This window comes from Eptesicus fuscus, chromosome 18 (assembly GCF_027574615.1).
Source record: "Eptesicus fuscus isolate TK198812 chromosome 18, DD_ASM_mEF_20220401, whole genome shotgun sequence".
In the NCBI taxonomy this organism is placed as follows: Eukaryota; Metazoa; Chordata; class Mammalia; order Chiroptera; family Vespertilionidae; genus Eptesicus; species Eptesicus fuscus.
This window is the reverse complement of record NC_072490.1, coordinates 8,690,027-8,703,769: the sequence shown is the minus strand read 5'-3', so window position 1 is coordinate 8,703,769 and position 13,743 is coordinate 8,690,027. Positions and strand designations below refer to the sequence as shown.

Sequence of the window (13,743 nt, the reverse complement as noted above, 5' to 3'; positions counted from 1 at the left end):
CTGGAAAGGGAGGAGGGAGCAAGGGCTGAGCCGGCCACAGGGGGCTCCGCTCACAGGAGGTCACTCAGGTTGCTTCTCTGCTGAGGGAGGGAGACCTGGGGTTGTTTCGTGTTGGAGGTGGAGACTTTATAACCAAAAGGAAAGGGCAGCCAATAGCTGCCTGGAGCGTCAGAGAGCATGCTTTGGGGTCTAAGGGAGGCTTCGGGTGTTGTGGTATAACAGCCAGTAGAAAGCACCGCGGCACACGAGGAAATGAACTTGTCGGAAAATCGGCCCGTGTCATCAAGAGACCCTTCAGTTATCGTTCACGGGAGGAAAACAGACGCCCAGACAGAACCTGCAGACTGAGCACTGTAAACAGCACATCTGGCACATGGAGCTGAGAAGGTGCCCAGGAACTTACAGGAGAGCCAAAGAATGACGAGATTCAGGAACTTTCAGAGCCTGTGATGTTTCTGGGTTGTTCCCATAGAAAGAATAAAAGTTTAATTAAAGTGTACTTGAAGGGCGGGGTGACAAGCAGTCCCTAAACAGGCCTGCCCGGGTTTGGGGACCCGCCCAGTGCCACCGTGAAGGGACTAGGTAGGCGTTTTCTATTTCCCCACCCAGACACTGTCAGCGTGTTGGCTTTTCATGGTGGTCATAGGTGGAGGGGAGGAAGGCGGCTTCTCTTCAGAGTCTCTATATTAGGGAGGAAATCCTTGCCCAAAGCCCCCAGCAGATTTCCCTCCAGCCCCACTGGCCAGGATTTAGTTATTGGCTCAGGCCCAGCTGTCGGGGGCCTGAGGAAGCACCTGGCATTGGTGACTTCCCGAGTGAGCGGTGGGCTCCTGCACCCCCAGGAAGGAGGAAGCAGCGGAAGGCACTGAGCGGCAACCCCAGGGAATGCACCTTGTTCTGATAGGTTAGTGTTTGCAGCGAGCTCTGAGGGTCAGAAAAGTGCACCCCCAGTGGGAGAGGCATGAAATGAAGACACAAAGAAAAGGGGGAAAGGTGGTGGGCTGCGCTGGATGAAGACTTCAGTGATGGAGGTCAAAAGGAGAGGTTAGCCCAGCAGGCGTGGCTCAGTGGTTGAGCATCGACCTATGATCCAGGAGGTCACGGTGTGATTACTGGTCAGGGCACATGCCTGGGTGGTGGGCTTGACCCCCAGTAGGGGGCGTACAGGAGGCAGCTGATGGATGTTCCTCTCACATCCATGTTTCTATCTCTATCCCTGTCCCTTTCTCTCTAAAATAATCTATAAAAACATTTAAAAATATATTTTAGTAAAAAATGTAAAAAGGGAGAAGTTAACATTTAATCAAAATAAACGGAAGGCTTCACATTTCATTGGTTTTTAAAAATCAATCACAGAAAAGGAGAGGCAAGAGACGTCTGACCAAATGAAGTACATGTGAGGAAAGCAGGCCTGTCTCCTTGGCTGCAAGTTCAAAGGAGCTGAGACTGCCAAGAAGCTTATGTAACCAGAGGCCTCTGCAGAGAGCACAGTTCAGAACAGAGGGGCGCGACCCCAGGCCTCCGGGGGCTCAGCCGGGGCCACCTCTCCCCCCAATCCCTCTCCCCGGATTTTTCCGCCACCTTCATTCCTTGGCGTCACACTGTCACTGCTCAGAAAGCCTCTTTCGGTGACGGTGACAGTGACGGCTCTGCAGACACCATCCTCCATTCACTCAGTCAATGCTTCCTTCCTTCCTCAGCCTTTCCTGACCCCCAGCCCCCTGACTCCCACACCCCTGGCCCCCAGCCCCCTAACCCCAGCCCCCTGGTCCCGAGTAGAATCACTCACTGCCGCCTTGTTTCCCCACCGAGCTCCTGCCTAGCACTTACCAGCCCCTCAGCCCTGCACCTCTTGCTGTTGGACCCAAGCCCTACTCTGAGGGGCTCGGGGGACCGCTGGTGCCTGCAGGAGTGGGAGGTACTCATGGCTGTTCTTGGTATAAAGTGTTAGTAAGGGAGGGTTCCAGCCCATTCTGAGCACACAGAGTGGTGTCTCCACCTCCCAGGTGCCTGCCCCTGGGTCTTCTCAGTGCAGATTCGCTTTGAGCAGGTCTGGGGTGGGGCCCAGCTCCTGCTTCAGGACGGGCTCCCAGGAGAAGCTGGGATTTCCCCAGAGCTCCCTGCGCAGGCCCCGAGGCAGGGGAGCCGTAGAGGTGAGTTCAGGGTCTCATCCAGGAGTGTCAGCCTGGTGGCCAGAGGCCCTTGTCTCCCGCCGGCTCCCCACCCTCCCGGGCCTGCTGCAAGCCCTGCACAGCAGGTAGCATCGTCAGCCAGTTGTGACTCGGCCGGGTGGGCTCAGTGGGGACTGTACTTTCCTGAGGGGGAAGAACACCCCCTGGGGGCACGAACGGAGACTTGTTGCCAGAACCGTTGGCCGCGGTCCCTCCTTCACGCTGTCACGTTTGGTGGTGGCATTCGCCCCTGAGGAGGGCTCTGCTTGGAAAGAGCTGTCCTCTGCCTGTGTGGCGGCCTCTCGGCTCTGACTCGCCGCTTTGCCCTGTTCCCTTTCTGTCAAGTGTGTTTTCCGCCTGTGGACAGCCTCGCTTCCTCCCGCCGGGGCCCTGGGCTGCGGGAGTGACCTGCTTCCCTAACACACCGAGGAAGTCTTGTGCTGATGCCAGTTCCTTCCTGAAAATAAGAATGGAACCTTCCCTCCCAGTGGTTTCCGTGCCCTGTTCACTAAGCCTACATAAGTAAGAGCATTTATCCACGGGGCTTTGCCATGGAATTCTCTGGAATGCTTGGTTCAGAGGGCACAATAGGCACTCACCCCCTCGGGTATGATTATTCATTTGGTGCAAGCTTGTTGGTGCGACTTGTCCAAAACAACTCATTGGAACGTTGGTTTGCTTCCCCATCCAGAGCAAACCAACGTCCCCATCCAGTTTAAATTAACTGCGTCCACTGTGGGCTTTGCTTGGTGACGCAGAATGACGTCACCAAACCCTGGCCACGTGCTCCTAAAAGGATGTATCCTGTCTCCTCGTCACAAAGCGGCTTGCAGGCCGTTCAGGGCAACAGGCAAAACTCATCTACTTCACGGCTTTCACCAGGGGACTCCCTGTTAGCGTGTAGCTCGCCTCTCCTGCTCTCCGTTCTCCTGGCTTCACACAAGGAAACAGAGTCATGGTACAGGAAGAACTAAATATTTGAAGGCATGTTTAATCCAACACCGATTCCAAGGATCAGCTCCTGTTTCTGGTAGTGAAGCAAGAAGGTGGGGTTTGGACCCTCAGAAATCATGCCTTTGGGTTGGAAACCGCATGGCTGCCGCAGGACTGCGCTGGCCAACAGCTTACCCCAAAGGGCCACTGCAATCTCTTTCCCAAAGGTCGCCCTACAGAGAACACTGGTCACAGGGGCTAGGCACCATCTTTCTAGAACTTTCCAGGTGCTGAAGTGTGTGATGGGAGCAGAGGAGGAAGCCCTGGCTGCTCTCTATGCATAGAGACTTGGGAGCAGGGACTAGAACCAGCAGAGCAGGCATGAGGAGGGCCCTGGGCAGGCTTCCTTCCCGCTGCGAGGCCCGGAGCCTTGTAACGTGCATTCCGTTCGGCTCCTCCTGCTTGGCACACTCCGCCGATGTGTTCCACGGCTAGAACCACAGCACTCCAGTCCTAGCTTTTATCCTCTTTCTGAATTCACTATTTTTTAAATAATACTGGCCTCATCTAAAGAACCAAAGTCTAAGTTTCCCCGTGCATTTGGGGCCTAAGAGAAATCAGAGCTTTTCTATTTCCCGTAGGTGGGCACAGTGTGCACCTGTGATGCTACATGTAGAATAATAAATTAGCTGTTGGGGTATTTCCATTATTTTGGAAAGAACCCCTAAGATCCTTAGGAATATGGTCAGAAGCAGGGATAAGCGCATTCGTTTGCACACGCCACCGCTGGGCCTCACCCTGACACCACTTCCCTCCTTGGGGGACCCCCCCCCATGATGGACCCCACAATTAACTTCAGTGAAACGGATCGTTGCCGTTTGGAAAACCCGGTCTCAGCTCATCTGATCCTGACACCTGTGCCACAGGCCGGGTCTCCCCTAAGCGCAGACCCCCCAGGAGAAACCTGCTGGGGTTTGGCTAGACTGCACTCGCGTGTCAGCCACGAATGCTCGCATTTCTTCATCCAGCCTCTGTGTTCTGAGCACACCAGGGTCTTGGATTTCTTTGCTCTCTAAGACCTATAGTTCACACGTCTGCAAAAAAGGCATTTCTTCCTCACCGACGAGGCTGTGCCCTTTTCCTCCAAGAAAAGGTCACATCCAGTTTTGGATTGCAAGAAAAGGGGGAAGACGTGTCCCCTGGGTGTGGGTGAGCCTCTCTTTGGGGGTGCCAGCCCAGCACTGGCAGACCACGGGACTCAGGGGACCCCTGCTGGGGCAGGCTGTGCTCGCTCCGGAGCTCTGGTGCCTGCCACCAAACACGCAGATTGGAGATGAAGGCTGACCAGATGGCCGTCTCGGCCTTGGCTGGTCACCACCCTCTCTGGGCTCATCTCCCACGGGACCCTGCTGGCCCTGACCTCGGCCCATGTGCTGTGAGAGAAGAGCGCTGCTGCCCCCCCCCCCACCCCACCCCGCTTCCTGGGCTTCCAGAAAGGAAGGGAGTGATGTCCTGAGGGCCCGGCACACCCTTCCTCTTGGGCCTTTGCCAACGGGCAGATCAAGAGCGGCCACTCCCAAGTGAGCGATGCTGAGCAAGTCCTGTCCAGGAGGTGCCTCCTGCAGCCCCGAGGCTGCTGGTCGTCTGGGTGGTCTGAACGCCCGGATCAATGTCCTGGTAACGTCACCGGATGTGCCAGTTCACGGCTGGTGGTGACCCATCAGACTGCCCACCTCCCTCTCTTCTGATCAACAGCCCAGCACCACATTGTAGCGGAGCCTGGACGGAGGCGTTCCCCTGCGTTCACTGCAGGTGACCTCTCCCCTGGAGAGCTGGTCACTCCGGTGAAAGGCGCCTTCCAAAGGGAAAGGAACATGGTCATTTTCCCTCTGATTTGGGACCAGCTGATCACGTGCTATTTTCACATGATTATTTGCGTGTATAGAGGAAATGCTTTTCCCTTTCTTACACAGAATTGGTGTGACCTTCATCCATCTTTTTGTCCTGCCCTTGGGGGACATCCCGTCTATGTCTTCCTCCCCCTGGCCTTTGTCACCCTCTTAGTTATGTGGTCATGAGGAGCGTGGCCGATTGCCCTTCCGAAAGTGTCTGTCATCGTTCTTATGTATTTACATTACTTGGCTTCCTTATAATTAGTCATAGCTTGCTTTTGATCTTGGGGACACTGATTCTCTTTACTTCCGATTGCAATTCCGTTCTGCAGATTCTGTCTGCATTCTGACCTGATCCTCCATGGTGGGGGCCACACGGACCTGGGCCCCTGAGAAGACCAAGTGCGGGCCCTTTTCCCCCAGGCCTGGCATGTCCCAGGGCACCCCGAGCCCACTGTCCCTGTTCTCCACATTCACATCCGGGTGTTTCCAAATGCATCCACTCGATTCAGCTGCCGTTAAGTAACATCTGTTACCAGTTTTCTCGCGTCTAATGGAGGAGACATGCTCCTGGGACATTTCTCGTTCCTGAATAATGGATTAATATCTGCTCTCCCCTTTACGTGTTCAGTCATTGCACGTCATCCTCAGCGTCAGGCTTCCCGCTCTTCGCTGGAGATGTCCCACAGCCGCCCCCCATCGCCGGCCTCTTCGGGTCTCAGCAGTTCTCCCACCTGTGATTTTGCCAACTAACTTCCCACTGTATTTCCCGCATTTTCTTGTTTTTGCGCCCTTTAGAAACCATTCTTTAAGGGGGAAATTATGTCTTTTTTTTATAATATATTTTATTAATTTCTGAGAGGAAGGGAGAAGGAGAAAGAGAGAAACATCAATGATGAGAAAGAATCATTGATCGGCTGCCTTCTGCACGCCCCCTACTGGGGATCAAACCCGCAACCCAGGCACGTGCCCTTGACTGGAATCAAACCTGGGACCTTTCAGTCCGCAGGCCCACGCTCTATCCACTGAGCCAAGCCAGCTAGGGCGAACATGATTTCTTTTCTAAAATTAACTCCTAAACTTTCTGGAGTTTTAAAATCTTGCTGAAATTTGTGCTTTCGTGTCAGGTTTAGGGCTTAGTGTGGTGTGTTCTAGACCCAGACTCGCTTGACTTAGAGATGGAGGAGAAACACAAAAATCTGAGCTGGGTGGGACAGGACAAAATTGAAGCCTCACCAAGAATCCAAAAAGTCCCGGCAAACCCTGGTGGGATGGCAGTGTGGTCTCGCTGAGGTGGCCCGTGGATAGCTGGGTGCTGTGATGACAGTACAAACCCAGGACAGCACCTGGGCGCACCTCAGGCAAGGGCTGGGCAGCCTGCAGGCTAGCCGCTCAGGCGCTGGAGACTGACAGCCTGGACTCAAACCTTCTATGAGCTGTGTGACCTCGGGCAGGTTTCTCAACCTCTCTGTGCCTCACATCTCTAGCCTTTAAAATGGTAATGGCATGTCTCTCACAGGGTGAATATGAGCAAAGGAGTGGATGTATGTGTCGTTTAGAACAGTGCCTGGCATGTAATGTGATCTAGCTATTGGCCACTGTGAATGTAAGTAACAGGAAGATAATGAAATATAATAGACACGAAAAGTTATGTCAACAAAGCAGGAGGAAAATGTTGCGATGTACAAGGACAATTAGAAATGCAGGACATGGGCAAGCTGGGAGGAAAGTAGCAGGATTCCCACGAAGCGGGCGCAGAGGAACACGTGTGGAGCCGGGGCTGGCGCTCTGGACACACCTCCGGAGTCTCAGCCTGTGGGGCACCGTCGATGGCGTGTGTCCATCCCCTGCAGAAACCTGGGGCTGCCCGGGAGGGCCTCCCACATCGGTTGCTCAGTGATCTCACATGTGTTTTGGATAGATGGAAAGGACCCAACGTAGGGTGCCATCGCTTCCAGAAAATGCCAGCACCCGCTGATGGGTGTAAAAGGGCAGAGGTGACGAGCAGCTCTGGTGGAGGCTGTGGGCACCTCGTAACGTTTCCCAGACCCAGCGAGGCGGCTCCCTCTCTCATCAGTTTTGCTTTGTCTTTTTCTCTTAGTATCCGGGGTTCAGCATGTCCAGCCACCTTAGAACCTCACGGCCTGTGGCTTTGGCCGGTAGTAATAATTAACAGCCCAGATTTAACAGCCGGCTGTAGCCAATCAATCGCACCGGCTCCCTGCCCCAGAGGCACTAGAAGTGGCTGGAAAGCAAGCCCCAGGCTTCCACGGGCCCCTCTCTCCTTAGCAAGCGGTTTGCATTCTCAAAAGCACCTGTGAAGGCTCGCTTCTGCTTTTGAAAATTCTGCTCTGAAACACAGATACGCAGAGCACGAAACTCACTGAAGTCGAATTGAAAACGTTTTCTTGGAAGCTGAGCCGATGTTGTCCTCCCCAGGGCCAGTTTGTGCAGGTAACGACCTCGTGCTGGGGCTGCACGAGCCGCCCGCCCCCGTCTTGCAGCTGGCTCTCCACCTTCTTGGAGGAGCCATAGTTTGCAGCTGGGACCAAGCTGATACTTGGACCACCTTCCTGATGGCCCCTGAGTTTCCTCCTCTCTCCTCCTCCACCAGCTGTAACTGCAGACACCCTCACCCTCACCAGAACCAGAGCCACCCCTGAGGCCCTAAGTCCCCACTGAGTGAGAGTCTTCGAGGGGTGGGGCGTGCTGGGGCCAGGTCTGCGTTGTTGCCAGGGCAGGTAACGAAACCCTGGAACTTCTGGCCTAAAGTGCACGCTCCGGTGTGTTTCTGTGACCCCATACACGTGATAGACAAATCTGTGGTCCAGAGAGCATGGGTGTGTCCATTTACATACACAAGAAAGGAGGCCGGACCTGCCCATCCTGCCATGCTCAGAGCACCGCCCAGTCAGAGCCTCTGTGGGAGCTGCGATAGGCCCGAAGCCTGGTGGTCCCGCCTCCGCAAGTATTTATAGAGCACCCCCCACGCCCCCCGATTGTCAGAGCTGCTCTCCGGAGGGAGGGAGGTGACACACTAGGTGGGACAGGGCATTTAAAGCAGGAAAAAATAAAACCTAGTGCCCTGGCCGCTTGAGCTCAGTGGATAGCGCGTCGGCCCGTGGACTGAAGGGCACTCACCTCCGCTGCAGGCTTGATACCCTGCAGGTGCTGGAGGCAGTCAATCGATGTCTCTCTCTCTCTCTCATCGATGTTTTTCTCTCTGTCTCTCCCCTTCCCTTCCATTCTCTCTCTAAAAAAAAAAAAGGGGGGGGGGGGGAATATCCTTGGGTGAGGATTAACAACAAAAAATCCCAGATAGTACGAATGGAGTGCAGGGATTAAGATAGAGGGATGTGGGGGTGGCAGGTGACGCCGCTACAGAGAAAAGTGGGGGCCTGCTTCAGTCCAGAGCCTGTGGAAGCCCGTGTTTTGGCACGTTCTGGTCCTGTGTTAAACGTGGTTTAAGCTGCTTTTGGACACGCGTGGGAGAGTCTGGGAGGGGGTTCGGGGTAACGGAGGGGACAGCTCTAAGGTGGGGCCGGGGGGTGAGGAGACTGGGGTGTGCCTGGCAGGGGTGGGAGGGGGGCTTCAGAGCACCAGCACGTTTGGTTGTCAGCAAGTTTTTACGTTTTGTCAAACATCAGAATGAACCAGCCCACCCCTCCAGAGGGAGGGCGGTGGCTGTGCCTCCCAGGACAGCCGGGGCTGCTCTGCCCTCCTGCCCTCCACCGCGGCGCCGCTGGCATCGCCGGCCCGGGCAGCGCTGGCGTTTGCGGCGTTACGTTAGGATTTGTCAGAATACTGCCGTTTGAGGCACACCTGCCCCAGATCCAACCAATAAAAGGCCTTTGTCGGAACCCTTTTCACCTGAATTGCCGGACCCTCGCCTAATTCTGCCCTGACTCTGCTGCACGACCTCAGACACGGTGCTTAGCCTCGTCAGGGACACAGACAGGAGGCCTTGCTCGTGCCTGTCAGGTGCGTGGGCACGGTCATGTGGGAGGGGGGCCCCCATCAGCTCCCATCCTGCCCGGCCCGCTCCTCTGGGCAGAGCTGGAGAAGAGGCCGCCTTTCAGGCCGGGCTCACCCACCTACGGGATAGAGTCGCCAGGAGGAGTTTGCAAAAAACGCTGGTGCCCAGGCCACACCCCAGCCCCCTTAAATCCCAGTGGAGGGGCTGGAGATGTAGGACTGGGGATTGCCACGCTCTGTCACTCTGTCACAGGCAGGCCTGGGCACCTGAGACTAGCAGGAGGGGCGGGGCAGGCCCCAGGCCCCAGGCATTGATGCTGAAACTGAACTGGCCCGAGAAGCCAGTTCCTGTTTGAGCTGCTGCCCCAGCACAGCCAGGCTCCAGCGGCCAGCGGCCCGGCTCCTTCCCAGCCACTGAGAGAGCCAGCTGCAGTGAGGCCCCGGGGAGCAGGAGAGGAAGGCACAGGTGGAGACCCTCTGTGGGTTGCTGTTGCTCTGGGGGAGGGGTGATGGAGTAGCTGCTAACAGATTTCAAATTGGGTAATAATGTCAACGATGGGTCGTGATCTCCTGTGCATGGGGGATTCCAGAGCTGTGTGGCCCGGCCAGCGAGGGTCTGCCTCAGGCCTGGGAGGGTAGAGCTGCCCAGGCCTGGGGAAGCATCCCGGCTCTCAGACCATCTCGCTCCTCCTCCACGGGGAACAGGCGTGGTAGAGTTACGCACGCGCTCAGGTTCAGCTGCGCTTTGGCCAACACTTAGTGACTAGGTTCCTATTATAACCATTACTAATAACGATGCAAAAACTCAGTCTGTGCTGTCTAAAGAGTGATTGGGAACATGAGTGTTTAATGAGTCATGAGTTGGGGAGGATTTTATTCTCCATCTGATGCTTTTTGTAGGAAAGAAGTGAGCACTGTGATCCTGCTTATGTTTAATAAGGTTTTAATTTAAGAATCCCAAAGAAGCCAGATTTGTTTTAAAAGAGACGCAGAGGTACAAGCCCCAGTCCCTCCCCCAGCCTGGCGAAGGCCCCCAGGCGGCATTCCCTTTGGGGATTGGATCACAGACCCAGCCCCGAGGGACCCAGCCACGGAGGGAGGGGCTGGGGTGGTTTGGCCCAACACACAGCTGGTCACTGGTTGGCTTCCAAGCAGCCAGCCCTGCCCTAGGACAGGACAGGCCGGAGTGCAGGCAGGTGCTCTGTGCAGGCGGAGCCTGGCACCTGGCTGAGGCTGGACAGAGCGGTGGCCAGCGTCCTCCTACCTTTGCTGGGAGCAGCGCAGTTCAGTGTAGATGACCTGTGACCTCCCGACATGCCCATCCTCTTAGGAGCTGTCCTGCGCAGGCAGGCTCTGCAGTGAGAAGGTGCCCAGCTAAGAGGGTGTGGAGTCCCTCCTCCTGGCCTGGGTAGCCCCCTGCCAGCCAACCTGGGGCCTGAGAGGAGGGGCAACTCCAAAAGTTATACTGAAGTCCCTTCGGGCCAGAGGTGCAGGGGAGAAATCCATCAAACGGGCCCATCCCCCAGCCGCTGCGGAGCAGGAGGCCCTCCGGGAGTGCTGTCTGACGCCCAGGGGCTCCCAGCACAGACACCCACACAAATGGGGGGCCGAGGGGGGGGCAGCTGCACCTCACAAAGAGCCTCCCAGGCTCCTTTGAATCAGGATGCATTTGATCCGACTCACATTGATTTTCCTCCCCAAGTGGAATGCTGGGAAGTGCGGCTGGAAGATTCTGGGACAGCTGGGGAATGCTGTCCTCGATGGTTCTAGTTTAGTCAGTGTAAACAGCTGCTTATGGTTACTTGTCAAATCTGGAAATAGATATTCTCTCTCTCTCTCTCTCTCTCATTAAAGATGAATTTTTGCCGAAACCGGTTTGGCTCAATGGATAGAGCGTCGGTCTGCGGACTGAAAGGTCCCAGGTTCGATTCCGGTCAAGGGCATGTACATTGGCTGTGGGCACATCCCTGGTAGGGGGTGTGCAGGAGGCAGCGGGTCGATGATTCTCTCTCATCGATGTTTCTAGCTCTCTATCCCTCTCCCTTCCTCTCTGTAAAAAATCAATAAAATATATTTAAAAAAAAAAAAAAAAAAAAGATGAATTTTTAAGGTCTGACGACACCCGCTGGAAGATGGGCTGAATGTTAGTTTTCTGGGGATCTTTCGCTTCAGTAGCTCACAGGCCGAATGGGCTCGGGTGAGGACAGGGAGTGAGTGACAGAGAAGGCGCAGACGCACCAGTGACTGCTGGGAGACGCGGGGCATGCAGCTCTGTTTCTCCGTCCGGCTTGTGAGCCAAATCCACGGCCTGCATCGTCCTGTCCGGCTGAAGCCGCGTACACAGGGCAGCTGCGGTCACTGGGGCTGGCACGTCCTGAGGCCGGTGTCGCTCTCATGCCACCCTCCGCTCCAGGCCTGCGGAAACGCTGCCCCACCTGCAGACTGGTCACCGTGACCCCGCCCAGTCACCTTCCCATCATACGCCATCCCCTGGACCCAGCTTCCATGTGGCCGCGGGAGGGCCAGGCAGCCCCCTCAACCCGATGGAGGGGTCAGCCTCCAGGAGCCCATCTCTGCCCCGCCCTGTGGAGACAGAGCAGACGCAGAAAGGGGAGAGCCGTCCCCGTGAAGTGGGGCCTCCCGAGAGGGGGGCCGGGGTGAAGAGGAGGCCGAGGCTTTGCTGCAGGCTGTGAAGGGCTTCCTCCCCCGAGAGCGAGGGAGCGGGGCGCCACGTCCAGCCCCATGGGCACATGGGCTCCAAATGGGGCAGCGTTGGTCTCCGAGTTCTGCTTTTCCCGTGAATAAAGAGTTGTTGTCAGAAACCTCTCCTGTGTTTAAGCCCCATTCCAGAGCAGTTGGTAGTCCTGTTGGCAGCGCCCCCGGGTGGAGCGCAGGACTTCCTCCCCGGGTGACTCCACCCTGGGGGGCAGGCCCCTCCCTCTGAGCCTGGCCTTGCCCCCGGGAGGGACTCCATCGGTTGTGCCCATGGCATTGGACGGGGGTGGGCGCTGTGGCCGTAGGGACGAAGGGCTAGTAAAATTGCTGTTCGGGAGCCTCTGCTGTGGACAGGGGCCTCCTGTACAGTAACCCCCACAGCCGCCTGCAGACCGTGCCCCCAGGGCAGATGTGGCCGCAGGCTCACAGAGGTCCCTGGCCACGTCGGTTCAAGAGGCAGAGCAGGGGCTTGGCCCGTCCATGCTCAGACCCCTGCGCGGCCTCCCCTGGTCCCGGGTCCAGGAGGCAGGTCACGGCGGCTGCTTCTCCTTTCAGGGTCTTTGAAACCCCGCCGAGCTGCCTCCCACATTTCCACCCACCCTCCTGGGCCCATCTCGTCCGGTCCAGGAACGGGCCGGGCACTTACAGGAAGCCCCGAGCAGCATCAGGGGGTCACAGCGTCTCGGGGTGCCTTGACAGCGAAGGAGCACGTTGCCCAGGGCCTCCCGCAGAAGGTGGGAGCCCTGCCGCCATCGAGGTGCCTCTCCCGGGCCGGCGTGGCTCATCCTGTGTTCTCTCAACAGCAAATGAAGCTGGTGGCCGAGAACCTGAAGGAAGAAGGCGGGAAGGAGAAGGCGACCTGAGCGAGGCGGAGGGCACCGAGCGGCTGAGCGGCTCCCAGCCCAGACCCAGGCTTGGCCGGACGCAGCAGCTCCCGTGGCAGCACCCACTCCTCCCAACGCGGTGTCCCAGCTCCGGGCAGTGAAGGGGGCGCTGGGCCCCAGCTCCTGGCAGCTCCCTCCCCTCCCCTCCCCTGCCCCGCCCCCACTCCCCCGGGTTTCTGCCCAAGCCCCACACTCCATTCCTCACGCTGCACTCCACCTGCTGCCCTGAGCCTCTCTGTGGACCAACCACCAGCTCTCCATGGCGCCCCTCACGGGACAGTCACACCCACCCCACCGCCGCCCGGGGATCCGTGGGGCGGGTGGCGGCCCGGGTGCGAGCCACGCTGAAGGGGGCTCTGCCCAGCCTCCGTTCAGAGTGAGGGGTGGACAAGAGGCAGGGTTTCCAGTTCCCGACAACTCTACCTCTCTCCTGGTTCTGTTCTGCAATATGTTAGACACCTGATCAGCAGAAGCAATAGTATCAGCTATTAAAGGCACCTCTCTGGCTCCTACTTCCCACGCGTGGACTGTGATGGCCCCGGGGTTCTGGGAGGGGCTTGGGGGCAGGTCCTAAGTGGGGAGGCTGAGCGTGGGGCTGGGCACCTGGTGCCACTTCCAAAGCCTGCCCCGGGGCGCCTGGTGAGGGCTGCGGGGGCTGCTTCCATGCACATGGCAGTGCCAGGCGGAGAGCCGGCTGCCACACGTGGCTCCTGGTGTGGCTGACGCCTGCGGAGGAGAGGCCTAGGCCAGGGGTGCTGTGCCCCCCAGCTGTGCCGTGGGCTGGACCTCTCACAGGCACAGTGTGCGTCACGGGGGTCCGACCCTCCAGACACAAGGCAGCGACGGGAGCCCGCTGCTCCCGCCTGTGGTCCAGGCACGAGGACCACCTGCAAGGGCAGGGCCTGGCTTCCTCTCTCTGCCAGCTGTTCACACTCTGCCTGTGAAACAGCCACCCCTGCCCCTCCCCCTTACCCGCCTCCCCCTCCTCTCTCCCCGCACCCGCCCCGGGGTGCATGTCCCTCAGCCGGGACACTGGGGCGGTGGGCACGTCCACTCAGAAAGCTGCAGCGCCTCGGCCACTGGGGTCGGCGGACGAGCAGGGGGAAATGAGGGCTTCAGCCTGGACCTGTCCCCTCCCTCAGGGCCGGCCCGAGTCCCTCACATCAGGATGGG

At 57.6% G+C, this 13,743-nt stretch overlaps 1 protein-coding gene across 1 annotated transcript in view; it reads left to right on the top strand.

Moving 5' to 3' along the window:
• The window catches only part of ANO10 (anoctamin 10), a 92,023-nt gene extending 78,941 nt beyond the window's left edge, over positions 1–13,082 (top strand). The window contains exon 13 of the mRNA XM_054729815.1: positions 12,490–13,082. Within this exon, the coding sequence (XP_054585790.1) occupies positions 12,490–12,549 (60 nt within the window). The 3' untranslated portion in view covers positions 12,550–13,082. The remainder of the gene's footprint in view (positions 1–12,489) is intronic.
• Positions 13,083–13,743: the final 661 nt, after the last annotated feature.